This window comes from Atheta coriaria, unplaced genomic scaffold, assembly GCF_025399875.1.
Source record: "Atheta coriaria isolate IRGN ID8LTWV9N9 unplaced genomic scaffold, Caltech_Dcor_3.1 hic_scaffold_8_pilon, whole genome shotgun sequence".
NCBI classification, from domain to species: Eukaryota; Metazoa; Arthropoda; class Insecta; order Coleoptera; family Staphylinidae; genus Dalotia; species Dalotia coriaria.
Genome location: NW_027045450.1, coordinates 8,277,838 through 8,295,357, shown reverse-complemented (window position 1 = coordinate 8,295,357; position 17,520 = coordinate 8,277,838). Strand labels below are relative to the sequence as shown.

The 17,520-nt window shown below is 35.5% G+C and overlaps 1 protein-coding gene and 1 long non-coding RNA gene across 3 annotated transcripts; one reads left to right on the top strand and one right to left on the bottom strand.

Moving 5' to 3' along the window:
• The first annotated feature begins 2,270 nt into the window (after positions 1-2,270).
• Positions 2,271-3,235, top strand: LOC135797605 (uncharacterized). The gene is made up of 3 exons (XR_010549590.1): positions 2,271-2,609; positions 2,745-2,782; positions 3,159-3,235. It is a non-coding gene; the product is annotated as an uncharacterized lncRNA (long non-coding RNA).
• Positions 3,236-12,068: 8,833 nt separating this feature from the next.
• Positions 12,069-17,084, bottom strand: LOC135796922 (AP-2 complex subunit alpha-like). Of its 2 annotated transcripts, none has more exons than XM_065309038.1 (9): positions 16,795-17,084; positions 16,470-16,571; positions 16,201-16,412; positions 15,597-16,131; positions 14,397-15,534; positions 13,908-14,329; positions 13,695-13,839; positions 13,426-13,633; positions 12,069-13,347 (listed from the first exon to the last, which is right to left on the bottom strand). In XM_065309038.1, exons 2-9 carry the CDS (start codon positions 16,531-16,533, stop codon positions 13,270-13,272), a joined length of 2,802 nt encoding a protein of 933 aa, XP_065165110.1. In that variant the 5' UTR covers positions 16,534-16,571; positions 16,795-17,084; the 3' UTR covers positions 12,069-13,269. The 2 variants fall into 2 exon arrangements, with proteins under 2 accessions (XP_065165110.1, XP_065165111.1); XM_065309039.1 differs by lacking the exon at positions 16,795-17,084 and adding an exon at positions 16,641-16,771.
• Positions 17,085-17,520: the final 436 nt, after the last annotated feature.

Sequence of the window (17,520 nt, the reverse complement as noted above, 5' to 3'; positions counted from 1 at the left end):
TGACAATCGAATCCGTCTTGAGATATCTCCTGCGTGACGGGTTTACTAATTTACATGGTCATAACCACGTTTTGGTAGCGTACAAGTCAATGTTAACCTTAAATTCAATTTTATTGAGTATTAATTAATTTTTTGAAGTAAAACACTCTGTATCTTCTGCATCACTTGATTAATTTGGTGTTTCTTATAGTCATATGATAGGTAAAGAGATGTATAAAATATGCACAGAATTTCAACTTTTAAAACCTTTTGGAAGTGTCTTAAAATGGCCGCCAAAAAAGGTTTTAATAATATTTTCACAACTTGATGTAAAACACTCTGTATCTCCTGATCCATGTGACATTTTTACTATTTTTTGAAACTTTTACATATACATAACCATGTTTTACTACTACAGCAATCAAAACTAACCTTAAATTTAATATTAATGACTTATAATTTGTTTTTTGAAGGTTGTTTGCTTTATTTCTGAATTTATTTCATGCTATTGCACTTCCAAGCAATAAATTATGTTGTTATTAAACACCGGCACTTCAAACACCTTTTAATCTTGATCAATTAGATCAAATCAAGTTAATATTGCGAATTAAATAATTTTATCGTATTTTGAGGTTATTTATAACTTAGCAAGTATAAAACTCATTCGTATTTGCACATTGTTCAAGATAAATACAAGGTTTGTGCACATTCTGCACATTCTACGCGTGTTCGTGATTAAAATATCACATTACAACACCACTTGTGCTCGACTGAATGCTGAGTACTTGAATTGATTGCTCAACTCATCCAACGCTGGGTGCGTTGCGCGAATTAAAAATTCTAAGGAATTCCATACCGATTCTCCACTCCAATGCCATGCACTGCAGCTTATATTCATAAAATATTTTGCAAGTGATTGAAAAGTCTCATTCTGCGCTCGCGAGACGAAAATGCCTGTGATTTGTAGCGTGGAATGCGCGGAATGTCATATTACTCATATACACGCTCATATTTGAATACAATTAGTGCGTGTGAGCATGTGCGCATGCCCACTAGCGTAGACTATAACCTACACACCGCCCGAATGGTGCTAAAGACTGGTTTGTGGTGAATTTTACACACAAACGCACGGCATGTGGTCAGCCGACAGGTGAATACTGATGAATGGAATATTAGAGGCCATAATATGAATCATTCACGGGTATTTTTACGAATTATGAGCAATATAATCAATAAAACATCGCATAGAAATGAAATATAAAAATTAAATTCAATATTGCCTATGTGGTAATTGGTTATACATTTATGTACACAGCAGTGTGTGATAAAAAAATTGTTTACTGATTATAGGCTCTTATCACACGCAGATTGTTGTTTTAATGTTCATTCATCGTGCACGGATGTGCTAGAAATAATATTTACTTTACTTACGTAAGATAAGTCGGGTTAATTATTTGATTAACTAATAAAAAATCTACTGTAACGTAAATAGAAATTTCACACAAAGATTATGCTAGAATCCGCAATAGAATTTAAGTATAGTTTTTTTTACTTAGTAGTGTTATATGTTCAGAGAATATGTAATTGACTTTTTTATAGTTTTGTTAGTTAGGAAAGCAGAAAAACATTATAGTGTAGGCTTACAAATCATACATAATTCAACGTGGCGGAATGTATGATTTCCTGCCAATTAGTTAGGAATTATTCTGCTGTCCTATATAATGTCCTAGGCAACTCAACATACATGCCACTGCGTGAACTGCGTGAGGATCCATATCAACTTGCTACTTACCTGATCCACATCTTATCTTATGTTTCAGTAGGTAACATAAAACTTTTTTGCCCGTTTTTCTGAGGAATTAATATTTTATCTCTTAAATTTCCATTTTAATTAGCCTATCTTATAGAGAATTTTCCGTAGATTAAGAATCTGCGATTTGTTCCGTTTTCTCTTTTAGCTTACGAAATATTCGCAATAATTAATTAAAAATAATTAATTTTGCTTAATTCTATCGACTTCTATATTTGAAGTTTTGAGTTATGTGTAATAATTGCTATTTGTTTAGATAGTGTGGTGCATGCGCACTTTCGTGTACGTGTAACCCATGGACACGGATATTTAAGTGCGTGACCACTCACTGATACATAAGCAATCGCTCACTGCCTCACACGCACGCCACACTTTTTGAAATGCTTTGTATTTTCGTGTGGTACAACAAAGAGTTTTTAGATGGCGCAACGATGCATGTTTTAACTAAAAATATTCCTGCGAGAAGTCGACCTGCACAGTTGTGATGCCGGCACGCATCTCTTACGAGTACTTCGTGCGGCAAGTAATAATACTCCGGCGGGTATTCGTGTTTCTCGTTGTAAATTCGGTAGATCGCGTTATATTTGATTGAATTTAGTCTTAATTGTCATGTTTAGTCATTCGCTAAATATTTTTCGCGTGTGTAATCTTCGGAAGTCAATATTTTGTGTGTTTATTATATTTCCGCGGGCAATCCGTTGCCGTCGGATGCCGGCCGGCCTTATTGTGTGATTGTAAATAATTGGTATTGCAGTTAATTTTGGACTTGTGCGAACCATTTTTGTCTCCTGCTCAACTCGTCGGCTCAATGTGCTACCTGGTATAAATTTTCATTTAAATAATTGTGGTGAATAAAATGATATTTAAGGCAATCTTTGGGTTCCGCCGGAACGCAGATTCATTTTAACATTGTCCGAAATTGTGTAACTAATGTTTTGTTTCTTCTTTATTTCAGTATCTACTCACATTTGATTTGCGGTGTTCGATACACTGGTAAGTAAAATTGTTCATCATTCATAGTACCTATCTGTTTTCCTGTTTAATTGATTTCTTGCAATTAGAAAATTGATATCTTTTGTGGAAATCTTTTTTTAAGCATTTCGGAGAAAATTTTTAAATTGAAATTCAATTTTTTAATTGCGGATGCTTCATTAAAACTCAAATCATAACTCATAATTTCATGACTTAAATTTTAATTTACTAGCATGAACTAAAAATCATAAAATAGAATTGTATTTGTTTTGAATACCGGTCTATTATCAGCGTTTGTATATAAACAAATTTATCGCATTTGCCGTGCGAGATGCAACGCGTAATATTTTCGTCTATCGTCGCGCTGTCGCACATTTTTATTTAATTCTTATTGCAGGTACTGCGTCTATTGCAATTCGCGTACAAAGGTCACGTGCCATCCACACGCCGACTTGACGCATCTATTTGCTTTACGAAGTATAGATAAAGGAGTCGAACGGTATAGGCTTTTTCGTCGTAGTCATGGTTCACAATTATATACAAAGCTAATGATTCACCTTTCTGCCACTGGGTGCTTGAATCACTAGTGAATCGATGTACGTTGGTTCGTGTTCATAGCAACATTGGAACCGAATTTGTTTACATGACGTTCGTGTGTTTAGATACTTCGTGATTATTATTACACATGAACACGTGTGCTTTGGATTGTGAATGTTTAGTGAATTCAATTAAAATTTACAAATACATTTAACTTTTATATGTATGTATACATTAATTTTGAATTGGAACTATTGATAGTATTATTTTTTTGAACTAATTTATTTATTGAGAAAATTAGTAGTGTTGAAAACATGGGAAGGTGTTGTGCTATTCAGGATGTTTTAGTGGCCGAAGACTAGTGAAGGTAGAAAAAGTAGTTATATTATTCGGTTGAATGTTTTATCTCATTTCACCTGCGTGTTGCAATAGTCCGCGAATTAGGGGGGCCGTATATATTTCACTTAATGGTAATATTGAAAACGGATCATACTGCGAAAAACCTTGGTGAAATGTTCAAATTTTTCTTTGGATTCTACGCACTTTTAAACACGATTTCACAACTTTAACACTCCGAATTTTAATTATGTTCTTGTCTGATTGTATGGAAAGTTTTTCAACCTTAAGTAGATTAATTAGATTAGATTATGAATTTGAAATCCGTTCTGGTCTATCTCTTTTAGTTTACGAGATATTCGCAATTGAAAAAAATCGTCTTCAATTTTTAGCACTTCTAGTCGCGTTTTTGGACTTTTTATCCAACAGAATAAAATTATTTTAAATCTTTACCTAATAGATAATTCTCCAATCTTTCACATTGCGTTGGTCGATATCGCTTTTAGTTTAAATCATATTCTCTATTAAAGTTTATTGAATTGAATATGTCAAAAACATTGCTTTAGTTGAGTCTCTATTGGTGTACCGTAGTAGGGTGGCGGTAGAAGTGACTCCCATTCAGGGCACCGTACGAGGGCAGTGGTAGAAGTGACTCGTGTACAGAGCACCATAGGGGGTAACGGTAGAATAGCTGACTTTCATTCGTCCATTTTTTCTTAGGAAAAAACATTCCAGTATTTCATAATCAGCAATTCGTTGGTTGCTATCTCTTTTAGTTTCAAAGATATTAATTATCGAAAATCCTCGAAAAAAAATATCAAGCAATTGGCAATTTTTTCTTAAGGATTAAAATTTTATCTCTCAGATTTCCGCTTTAACTAGCCTAACTTATAGAAAATAGTCTGTAGATTAAGACGCTGCGATCAGATCTTATTTATCTCTTTTAGTTTACGAGATATTCGCGTTTGAATAAAATGGGCAAAGATTGAAAAATGTCTCTTTTTAGCACTTTTAGTTGCATTTTTTGACTTTTTACTATTGGAAATATTGTTATTTTATATTTTTATCTGATAGAGAATTTTTAGTTTTTTTTAGTATAATACACGAACGCGGTGTCATAGCGAGAAAATTCCGAAACTAGAGTTATTTTGAAAGTTGTGTTAATACACACTAGTACTCGTTGCGCTAGGACTTGTAGTTTTTTTAATTACAACACGCGAATGCGGTGACACCTTAAGTTCGTAATATTTTTTTCAGATGCAGAATTTAATTTTGTATCACCATGTATCAAAACTTATAGCGGGAAAATTCCGTATCGCGAGTTATATTGATAGATGGGTGAGTGCGCCGTAGTACTCGTTGCGCCAAGAATTGCAGTTTTCTTAATATTACACGCGAACGCGGTGACACAATAAGTTCGGACAAGTTTTGCCAGATGCGGAATTTAATTCTGTATCACCCTGCATTCAATTTTATAGCGAAAAAATTCCGTATCGCGAGTTATATTGATAGTTGTGTGAGTGCGCCGTAGTACTCGTTGCGCCAGGAATTGCAGTTTATTTAATATTACACGCGAACGCGGTGACACAAAAAGTTCGGAATAATTTGGCCAGATGCGGAATTTAATTTTGTATCAGCCTGTATCAGAACTTATAGCGAGAAAATTCCGTATCGCGAGTTATATTGATAGTTGTGTGAGTGCGCCGTAGTACTCGTTGCGCCAGGAATTGCAATTTTGTATATTACACGAACAGTGACACAATAGTTCGGAATAACTTTGCCAGATGCGGAATTTAATTCTATATCACCCTGTGTCAAAAACTTATAGCGAAAAATTCCGTATCATGAGGATTATATTGATAGTTGTGTGTGAGTGCACCGTAGTACTCGTTGCGCCAGGAACTTCCGGTTTTCTTAATATAGACGCCGAACGCGGTGACACAATAAGTTCAGATAACTTTTGCAGATGAGAATTTAATTCTAAATCACCCTGTATCAAAACTTATAGCGAAAATTCCGTATCGCGAGTTATATTGTGGATTTGTGTGAGTCGCCGTAGCCTCGTTTTGTGGTTTTAATTGTTTGGCAGGCGGAAACGCAGTAAATGGATAACGTTCTTTCACCGGTATAGATATTTAAATTCTTTATAATTTACGTAATATAATTTGTGGGTTATCCCAAAACCTGCAAATACCCTTTATGTTTTAGTCAGCTAATTTGTGGTTTTAGTGTTTTGCAGAGGGCGAACGCCTTGTCGGAGGATAACCATTCTTTAACAAATTATGAATATTTAAATTCTTTATAATTTACATGTAATTGTGGGTTTATCCAGGAAACCTACAAAAATGCCCTTTTATGTTTTTGGTCGGCTAATTTTGTGGTTTTAGTGTTTGGCGGGCGAAGACGCGCCTTATCGTAGGATAACCGTTCTTTCGCAAATTATAGATATTTAAATTCTTTATAATTTACATGTATAATTTAATGGAGTTTATCCCGGAAAACCTACAAAAATGCTCTTTTATGTTTTTGGTCGGCTAATTTTGTGGTTTTAGTGTTTAGCGGGCGAACGCCTTGTCGTAGGATAACCGTTTCTTTCGCAAATTATAGATTTGAGATTGTTCTTAATGATCTTCATATATAATTGATGGGTTTATCCCTCGGAAACCTACAAAATACTATGTTTTTAGTGGCTAATTTTGTGGTTTTTGTGTGATTCATGAGCGGAAACGCCTTGTCGTGGAGTAACCGTTCTTTCACAAGTATAGATATTTAAATTCTTTTTAATTAACATATATAAATTAGCGGTTTATCCCAGAAACCTAAAAATACCATACACTAAAATGTTTTGGTCGTCGAATTTTGTGGTTTTGAGTGTTTAGCGGGCAAAGCCTGTCGTAGGACATAGTTTCTTTCGCAAATTATAGATACTTAAATTCTTAATGATCTTCATATATAATTGGTGGGTTTTATCCTCGGGAAACCTATAAAAATGTTTTTGTGTTTTGTTGGTCGGCTGTTTTGTGTTTTTGTGTTTGGCGGGCGAACGCCTTGTCGTAGATAACCGTTCTTTCTGGAAATTATAGATAATTTTATTCTTTTAATTAACATGTATAAATTGTGGGTTTATCCCCGGGAAACCTACAAAATGCCGCTTTGTGTTTTTGGTCGTCGAATTTTGTGGTTTTTAGTGTTTTAGCAGGGGTAAAGCCTTGTCGTAGAGACAACCGTTCTTTCACAAATTATAGATACTTAAATTCTTTATGATTTTAATATATAATTAATTGAGTTTTATCCACTCGGAAACCTATAAAATGTTTTTGTGTTTGTTGGTCACAGCTAATTTTTGTGTTTTGTTTTGTACGGCGAACGCAATGTCGTGGGACCGCCATACTTGCACTAGAATTGTACGGTGCAGCGGATAAGTCACTTTACCATACCTTCGCTTTTGATTGCCTAAGTAGGATATTTTATGGATCCTGTAAGAATAAGTAAATTTATATTTATATTTCATTTGCATAAATATTTTTCAATTGGATGAGCTATTCTGAGATGCCCAAGTTTATCAATAAGGGCAAGTGGAAGTTCCGTGGTACTGGTGGGTGCGTATTGACGATGATGTTCTGATTCTGAAGATGGATGTGTTAGCTGGAATAAAATACCAAGAACGTATGTTATATATTGGCAATTTATAGCATTTATGTTTTACTATTCTGTTATTCATTCTGGTTTATAGTGTCTACAACGAAGATTGATTGCTGGTGTTGATGATGATTCCAAATACGATTGAATTCATAAATATTTTGAAGCTGATATTGATATCATTTTTATGTATTTTGTTAAAGTATGAAAAAGATCATTATATAATTGCATATTATTATCCTGTTTTCTTATGCTTGTATTGTTAAAAATGTTGTATATATTAAGAAATTGAGTTTGTGATTCAAATATGTTTGAATAAAACGGTGTTTTTATTTTAACTATAAATTTTATTGTTTTAATTTGTTCCAAGCGTATAAACATAGCTCACAACATCGTTACTCCTTTAATTAATCCATAAATCCCCTAAACATTAATGGAAATGCCACCGCTAGATATGAGAAATAGTTCAAATTCAATTTTATATTGTATCAATATTAATCTAAAAACGGTATCACTAGTGTCATCTATCCACGAGTAACTAAACTACGCCGCTATTCAAGATTTAGCCTACTGCACTTTCTGCGATCCTACATTCAAAAGAATTTTGTTACTAATTTCAATGGATTTCGACAAAATTTGTCGAGAAAATTGCTGAAATGTTGCTGCTCATCAGTCTGTAGTATTAGGAACGCAGAAAAGTAGATATAGACACCCTCGCCACATTATTATTATATATATTATTTCATAATTTGTTTCAAAATCTAACTTTAATTTACTCTCTAAAAAGAGAAATCTTTACCTTTTTTATAACAAAATCTTTCTTAAACACATTTTTGTGCCATTTTTGATGATTTTTCAATAATGATGCCACCTTGTAGAGAATTTTTCAAGGATCAAGATTATGTAGTTCTTAATTTTCTAGCCCTCTTAGTTAAGCCGAGCTCCTTCCAGAATCTGAAAACCGAATTTGCTGAATAAAGATTTGTAAACATTCATTTTACCCGCCATTACTATTAGTTACCGCCTCTTTTACTTACCTCCTCACCCCTTCTGCGATCCGAATATCAAAAACCTGAGTTTCGGGACTGTTTCTGAGTCCAATTTTAGTCATTTGCCTCCCAGAGTCGACAAAATAAAGATTGAATATTAGGATCGCAGAAAGTTGAGAAGGCTGATAAAGTTTTCGCGGTAACTAGTAATGGCGGGTAAAATTAATATTTAAATTTTTTATGTGCTGCCCTCTAGTGGCGACGGGGTGAAGCTCAAACTTTTGGCTGTTGTAGTTTCTAATTGATAGATGGCACTAGCATGCACTTTCAAAATAAATGGTATGAGGGACCGAAATATGTGATCAGGTAGAAATAATAGAAATAATTATAATTAGAAATACTTAAAAATATTTTATTAAAAAAACACACAAACATAAAGAATGGTCCTTCTACGATGTCAGACTCCAGGTGCAAAACTTAAACCATCAAAAATTAGCCTCTGAACGTAAAATGCAGTATATCAATTTGTGAGATTATCACAAAAGTTATTTAGGAAAATTATAAAGAAATTAATTACTTACAATCTGATGCAAGAACGCAATCCTACGATGTCAGACTCCAGGTGCAAAATCCCTAAAACCATAAAAAATAGTCCTCGAACATAAAATGTAATTTTATGGGTCAATTGCAGATTATCACAAAAGCACAGGAAAAATTATAAAGAAATTAATTACTTACAATCTGATGGAATAATGGTCCTTCTAATGAGGTCAGACTCATAGGTGCAAAATACCTAAAACCATCAAAATTAGTACTTTGAACATAAAAATGCACTTTTGGGGGTCAATTTTATGAGATAATCACAAAATCTGTTTCTAGGAAAATGATAAAGAAATTTAATACTCTACAATCTGATGCAAGAATGGTCCTTCTACGATGCTCAGACTCAGGTGCAAAAATCCCTCAAACCATAAAAAAATTAGTCCCTCGAACATAAAATGCAATTTTAAGGGTCAATTTGTGAGATTATCACAAAAGTTATTTAGGAAAAATGATAAAGAAATTAATTACTAACAATCTGATGCAAGAATGGTCCTTCTACGATGCTTCAACAGACTCAGGTGCAAAACCCTAAAACCATAAAAAAATTAGTCCCTCGAACATAAAATGCAATTTAAGGGTCAATTTCCAGATTATCACAAAAGTTACTTTTAGGAAAAATTATAAAGAAATCTAATTACTTACAATCTGATGCAAGAATGGTCCTTCTACGATGTCAGACCTCAGGTGCAAAACTCTAAAACCATAAAAAAATTAGTCCTCGAACATAAAATGCAAATTTATAATAATTTGTGAGGATTATCACAAAAAAGTTACTTAGTGTTCATGTTGTTCCATTCACACAACTGACGAACAAGTCCTTCACATGTCAGACTCCTAGTGCAAAATCCCCAAAACCATAAAAAATTCAGTCCTGAACATAAAATGCAATTTTATGGGTCAATTTTGTGAGATTATCACAAAAGTTATTTAGGAAAATTATAAAGAAATTCAATTACTTACAACTGATGGAATAATGGTCCTTCTCTAATGAGGTCAGACTCAGGTGCAAAAATACCTAAAACCATCAAAAAATTAGTACTTTGAACATAAAATGCAATTTTTGGGGTCAATTTATGAGATAATCACAAAATTCACTTAGAAAATGATAAAGAAATTTAATACTTACAATCTGATGCAAGAATGGTCCTCTACGATGTCAGACTCAGGTAAAATCCTCAAAACCATAAAAAATTTTTCAGTCCCTCGAACATAAAAATGCAATTTTAAGGGTCAATTTGTGAGATTATCACAAAAGTTATTTAGGAAAAATGATAAAGAAATTAATTACTAACAATCTGATGTGCAAGAATGGTCCTTCTACGATGTCAGACCCAGGTGCAAAAATCCCTAAAACCACATAAAAAAATTAGTCCCTCGAACATAAAAATGCAATTTTAAGGGTCAATTTGTGAGATTATCACAAAAGTTATTTAGGAAAATTATAAAGAAATTAATTACTTACAATCTGATGGAATAATGAACCTTCTCTACGAGGCTTCGACTCAGGTAAAATACCTAAAACCATCAAAAATTAGTACTTTGAACATAAAAATGCAATTTTGGGGTCAACGGCGAGATAATCACGCAACTAATTTAGAAAATGATAAAGAAATTTAATACTTACAATCTGATTTTAAATGGTCCTTCTACGATGTCAGACTCAGTTATTGTACTTCGTTCAGTTACACGTAATTTACTAAAGCCAGATTTGCTGGAATAAAGATTTACTAACTTATTCCAATTTTACCCGCAAATTACTAAGATTTACCGCCTCCTTCATTTTACCTCCTCTCTCGCTTTCTGCGATCCGGAAGATACCAAACCGCAGGTTTCCGACTGTTTCGAGTCAAATTTTTGTGTAATTTTCCAGAGTCCGACGCAAAATAAAATTAGATATGGGATCGCAGAAGTTAAAGAAACTGATAAGTTTTCGCGGTAACTTCAATGATATTACTACCCTCTGGTGAAAAGCGACGGACCGAAGCTCAAAACTTTCGGTTGTTGTAGTTTCCTAAATTGATAGATGGCACTAGCATGCACTTTTCAAAAATAAATGGTTTAAGGAATCGTTAAATATGTGATCAGGAAGAAATAAGCAGAATAATTACAGTTGGAAATACTTAAAAATATTCTTTATTGAAACGCGGCAGGTTTTACGCTTCCTACGAATCGTAGACTGCTGGAACAGAATACTAAAACAAGCAAAATTAGTACTTCGAGGCCACAAAAAATAAATTTAAGGGTCAATTTGTGAGATAATCACAAAAGTTATTTAGGAAAATGATAAAGAAATTAATTACTTACACAATCTGATGCATGAATGGTCACTCCTACGATGTCAGACTCAGGTGCAAATCTCTAAAACAAGTTTACTTAGTCCTTGAAAACACGAAGATATTTTGAATTAATTTAATGAGCAGTAGGTTTGGAATAAGTAAGGGTAGTACTTACAGTTAATTTTAAGGAGCTTTAATTTTCTTGTCCACACCGCATCATTGAATCATCCCGATCTACTTTATATCTTTATTTGAACTCCCAATAATGTTTCCATGCTGGCCAATAACCAATCGAACTGAGGTTAGGTCATTTTAACGTTATTTCAAAGCCGAAACCCCGCCGTAAACACAAAAAGAAATAAGAGTTAAGCTATCTTAGTAGCCAAGAAAGGTGGGGACTCCGAAATATGAATTTATTATTTTACTTTACATGACCTTAAACATTTTGAAATGGTACCAAAATCATATATTAATGAAAATTTAAACAAAATATAATATTTAATATAATATAATATAATATTTTATAATATTTTAAATTTTAATGAAACATGTGTATGCCATGGGAATAGTCTAATTTAGATGATTAAAATAGTAATTATTTCGACAACTAAGAGGGCTAGAAAAGAAAGAACATCATATTCTTGGTCCTTGAAAAATTCTCTACATGAAAAAAAATTTTAAAGAAAAGATTTTGTTATAAAAAAGGCAAAAGATTTCTCTTTTTTATGTTGGAAATTAAAAATTGGAATTTGTAAATTCTGATTTTGGATTCTGATAGATTTTTTAATTCTACATCGAATATTTTAGTAACTTTTTTTACTAACATTAACCGTTTAGGCCCTATGTGCAATTTTAATGGAGGAGTTTAGAAAATTTCATAGTTTCACTTGAATGTTAATAACAAACAATTCACACACATAATTAATGTTCGTTTAAATTGATATAATGTATTTTGTATATTATACACTTGCTAGTTTTTCATTATTCTTACAGGAATGCACTGATAACTGATGAGCTTATCAATTATAATCATATCATATATATATAACATAACAGGAAAGTAACTCTATACGGATTACATCGAAATTTTCATCATCAAGCTTAAACTTTAACATTTTCTTACACTTTGCACATATTTATTTAGAGCAGGCGTAGTATTTTGAATATGTTTCCTCATTTTGTGTTAGTGTTTCATCAAGTTCTACATTTATACAATGATATATTACCAGTGGTTAAGTGTAAAGTTTAAAGGAGGGACACATATTTACATACTAGATTGATGTCGAACTGAGTATTTCAAACAAAGCGCTCAAACTCTTCGTATACAAATACAATCTATTCGTAAACGACTAAAAAAAAAAGCATACAGAATCGAAAAATAAAACTCATCAAAGAGACGGGCGGTTGTGGTTACATTGTCGGCGTGGAGGGAGGAAGGCGAGGGGGTTAATCAGTTACATTCGTACTTATACATACAATAACATATACATATGCGTTGGTGCACGTGCGCGGCCACGTGCGTCGTCGATCTCTACAAATATTGTCTTGGTCTTTCGATACTATAGTTGTTACACGTTTGTTATTAATAATAATAGAAAAGCAGCGTGTGTAGAGTATGGAGCGGGGGGCGCGGGCGGCAAATGACAACAAACATGGCGGCCTCGGCAAGTGCGCTTTGATCATCATTTCATAATATCATTCGAGTAAAATAAAAACCAACAAAGGAAATCAATTAAAACGTCTGGAATGCAGTGTTATAGAGAGTAGTTTGCGTCGGCCACCGAGCGATTACAGGCGAAAACTTAAAACACGATATTATACTTTGGTTTACCACTTTTTTAAAATCAAAAACACAAAACACACAAAAAACATTTCGCTAGTTTTGCACTCTTTATATTAATCTTTACTTTACCTACGACGTGTGTTTAACCCTAATAAATATTTCCTTAGCGCTTACAATTTGTTCTAAAAGATCGACTCATCGCTCAGTGCGCGTACATTTTGTTTGTTTATGTTTTATAACTCCCTGCGTGTGGAGGGGAGTTCTTCTTGTTTTGCTTACTAAATTAAATTCGAAATATTTATAATATTTACGCATATGCCTACCGTTCAGTAGTGAAGAAAGTCCTTAAAATTGATCCGCCAACAGTTCGCACAGTTCCACGGATACGGGTTCTTTACTGGAGCGTACTGTCAGTCGATACATCTAAAAAGCAAAGGAAAAAAATAGTAAAATTTGGAAATTTAAACGAATTTATTGTTATTTGAAGGTAATGTGACATACCTGGGCGTTTTTGTTTGGTTCCAAGCGCAGAAGACATCCAACTTGCTGACTACGCATATGCACAATACCTGCACAAACAAAATTATCCGGATTGGGGTCAATTCCGTCCAAGAGCGCCATGCCATAGCCCAACATTTTGGTGCGAGCGGCTGCTAAGTCCATCACGCCACTCGCTTTGAATATCTTTTGAGATCTTTGTTGATTTCCGCTGTAAAAAAGTAATAAAACAATAAATAAAATGCAAATTTTCGTTTAGTTTTATTTTTTACCTTCCAAGATTTTTCCACCTCGCAAAGAACGACTCGCCGTTCATTTCCGTCGGCTCGAAGAACTTATTCAGGAAGAGCGGAAGCTTCAGGGTTATCTTCTGCGGCATGTTGTTGTACGTGAATGAAATAGCCATACTTGGTACATCTAAACACAAAATCATAAATAAAATACCAACATAACCTCAATTCAACGCTTCTAATGATAAAATTTACCTGTATAATCGTCAATGCATTCCGCATTTAGCATCTGTTGGATTTGTGCGCCTGCTTCCAGCGTAGGTTCGACTGATCTGAGCTGTATGCTCAACTTGGCGTTCTGCTCTTCGCTCCAGATTAAACTCGGCACGAAGTTCTGCAGTGCCGCCGATGTTTTATTACCGTAGAATAATCCCAAACGTCCCAGATTGTGCCTAAACTCGCTCTTGACGCCGATTTGAATGAGGTCATTCTCAAAGAGGACGCCATTATTCTTGCACACAAACTTCTTGTGATTATACAAGTTATTCGCGCCTGACGCATTATTCGTCTTGTTACCACTGTAGATATCACCCAAAACATCCAAAAGGACACCGGTATTTCCAGGTTGAGAGGTTGGAGGTGTAGAAAGACCCAATAAATCCGCAGATGCTGAATTACTACAAAAATATTCATTAAATTAATAACTTTGTAACAAAATAAAATTATGAGAGTTTAAAAACTTACTTTGCATTGTTAACTTCATTCGAATGATTCGCCGTGGCTGGAGTAGGACTTTTGCTCTCCTTAATATCATTCTCCGGAACACGTCCAGGTTTCTTCTTCTTGAGCACCGCAAGAATCGAGCTTTCTCTCTCGGGGAAAGCAGGCATTTCCTCCAAAACGGTGGCTAAGACATCAGAACTGGCAATGATACTCAATTGAAGATATTCGGACGCACGCTGTTGTAATTCAGCGTCCGCCGATCGCAGATTACTGTGCTGCTTGAATACCTCCTGCACCTGCGTACGAATCTCCGGAAACAGATTGATAAATTTAATATAAGTAGACAACAAGAGCGCGCGCGTCATCGGCGAACACAGGTGATACTTCGAGTGCAGTAGCTGGAACTGCACGGACGGGGACGATCGATGATCGCCCGCAATCAAGTTGCCGAACTCGCCGAGAATATATCCGCCTACTTTAACCATGTTTTCATGACATGCGGGGGCTTGCAACGCTTCGAAAACAGTTTTCGCTGCGTAGCCTTGTACTTCATCCCGATTAATGACGATCTGGATGACTCTGTACCACACTTCTTCGCTGACATAATCACCAGCAATACGGATGAGATTGAGAATGACGTCCACGTACCATGTGTAATCCGTCGCGTATTTCTCAGCCAAAATGGCGACCTTTAGAACCATCTCTTCACGAATCGAATAATCTGCTGTTTCCAAATAGTTCAACATTTCCTGAACTATTTCCTCAGCGTTACTCTTGTCACACATGGCGTAGAGTAAATCAACGGCCTGTTGACGTACGGAAACATCTTTTTCCATTTTCATGGAAAGTATCACCACTTCCTGGTGCTTCTTGACGGCCTCATGCGAAAATTCCGATGTGGCCAAGTGGCACATGGATTCCAACGCGAGATAACGCAAGTTGGTTTCGCGGTTGCTCAGGAATTGGCCCAGTTGATTGCATGCTCTAACTAATAACCCGGGTTCACTGTCGTTGTGTATAATAAGACTGATGGCTTCGAAGAGGACGGCATTCTTGGCGTTCGAGTGCTGCACCTTCTTCGATTTTGGAGGTTCTTGAGCTTTGTTCAGTATCGTCTCGAGGCATTCGTTCAACCTGCCTCGTACGCCTGGATCTTCAGCTAAATTAAATACAAAAAACATTAAAATCTCATAAATAGAATTAATTTTTATTATATATTACCTGGAGGAGTGTAGTTTTGCAATAACCGCAACAATTTGACAGATAACCATGGTGCTGGCACGAAATAGTAAGTATAATCCTGTAGATCTGTGTAGTTTGCTGTTACAATTCGACTGAGGCGTGACACAGCCAATGACACACACCCCTTGTACTCTTCCGGATTCTTCTTAACCAGGGCGTCGATAAGACTGGTGGCAGCCGTGACGACGCCCATGTGCTGGTCGTTGAGTAAATGGATAATACGCGATGTCCACTCACCACCGGGGATGATTTCCTGCGAGGTGCGGAACAGACGCAGCAGGCATAATGCAGCGCTCTGTTTTACCACATCCATCGTATCGCCGGATACCAGTAGTTTTGGAATTTCAATGGCGAACGCTTCCGCCATTTCGCGACTACCGATATTAGCGATGCACTGCAGCGCAAGGTTGACATGGATTGGGTTGCGCGACGCCAGGTCATTCTTAATACTTTGTATAATCAGCTTGATGAGTTCACTATTTGTGTTGACTAGCACTGATATAAACAGATAACCCTGTAAAATATTAAATAATTTTAATATTGCTTTGATTTTTGGTTAAATTTTAAGAAGATTTTAACTTACAATTTGTTTTTCGGAATATTTATTGGAAGATAGCAGGTTGACGGCTTCCATGTGTCCAAAATCAATGTCATGCCCCAGCAAGAAGATGAAAAGCAGCTTGCAGACATATTTCTTCTTCTGATACCCATCCAGAGTCTTGTCTCCTTTAAACTTGCCACGGATGTTGGCAAGTTCTTTATTGATGCGCTTGATCTCAGCCTCCTTACTCTTGCCTGCAAATTCAATTCATTAGCCAAGTGAGCAATAATAATCTATTGGGAGGTATATACAATTCCTGATGTCTGAGATGAACACAGCCAAGCCGCGCATTCCATCGCCACGTACCGCTGGCATCTTGATGTCCTGCCAGTACTTCCTCAGCACTCACACCCCTGCAACATGAAAATAGCATCAACAATTTGACCTCATTTACGAATGCAACCCCCGCGTTCATCTTTGACCTTTTCGGCGTTTTGCGCGTTCGAATCGCGAGAGAAACGCGAGATTGTGGCTTGACCCTCCCCCTAAACACTATCAGCGGTGTATCGTGAGCGCAGCGATGATCCGCATAATGTTACGTTTGAGTTTTTACTGAGTTTCGCCTGGGTAGCTTACCTGAATGACTCCGGTCTCCGGTCTGTGATCGGCGGGCGGGCGGCGCACGCTGGAAAACGAAGAGGTGGTGTCCGGCGGCGGCGCTCGCACTTGGCGGACGCAGGCAGAACGCAGAACTTGGACTATGGATGACAGCGGCTGAGAGACGGCAACGCGAAACGATTGCAAAGCTCGAAAAACCTAAACGAATCCGAGCGAGCCGATCGCTGCCGGTGGAGGTGTCATGTCACTAGTCGGCAATGCAGGCAACATCACCAATCTGACGCATACATATGTAAGCAGCTAGTGAAGGTAGCACACAAACTGTTGTATTCTTCCTATCTCTACAGAGAGATGACAAAAATGCAAGAATAAATTCATTAAAAACAATTAAAAATACATTATTTCAACAATATTTAAGCCAAATAATAATATAGTTGTTGTTTTTTTTTCTGTTAAAACTATTAAAATTGATTATTTTTGCTTTTTATTGAACAAACTGAACTAAATTCAATTGAAAAAATAATTAGGACACCTCAAAATGTTCGCAAAAGTTCTTAAAACATATTAAAATCATAAATTACTCTAAATTTTATCAATTTGTGTATTTTCTTGTTTTTATTTTATGAAAATTAAAAACATAAGTTGTTTTGATGATGTCATTGGCCGCCATGTTATTTTTTCCTGTCAAATTCCAATTTTCATGTTTAAATTTAATTTTCACCACAAAAATCAAGATAAAAGGCA

Coding starts and splice junctions, on each gene's coding strand:
- LOC135796922 (XM_065309038.1), bottom strand. CDS start 16,533: ATGCCAGCGGTACGTGGCGATGGAATGCGCGGCTTGGCTGTGTTCATC. Junction 16,413..16,469: donor CATCTCAGACATCAGGAATT/GTATATACCTCC, acceptor TTGAATTTGCAG/GCAAGAGTAAGGAGGCTGAG. Junction 13,348..13,425: donor AACCAAACAAAAACGCCCAG/GTATGTCACATT, acceptor TTTGCTTTTTAG/ATGTATCGACTGACAGTACG.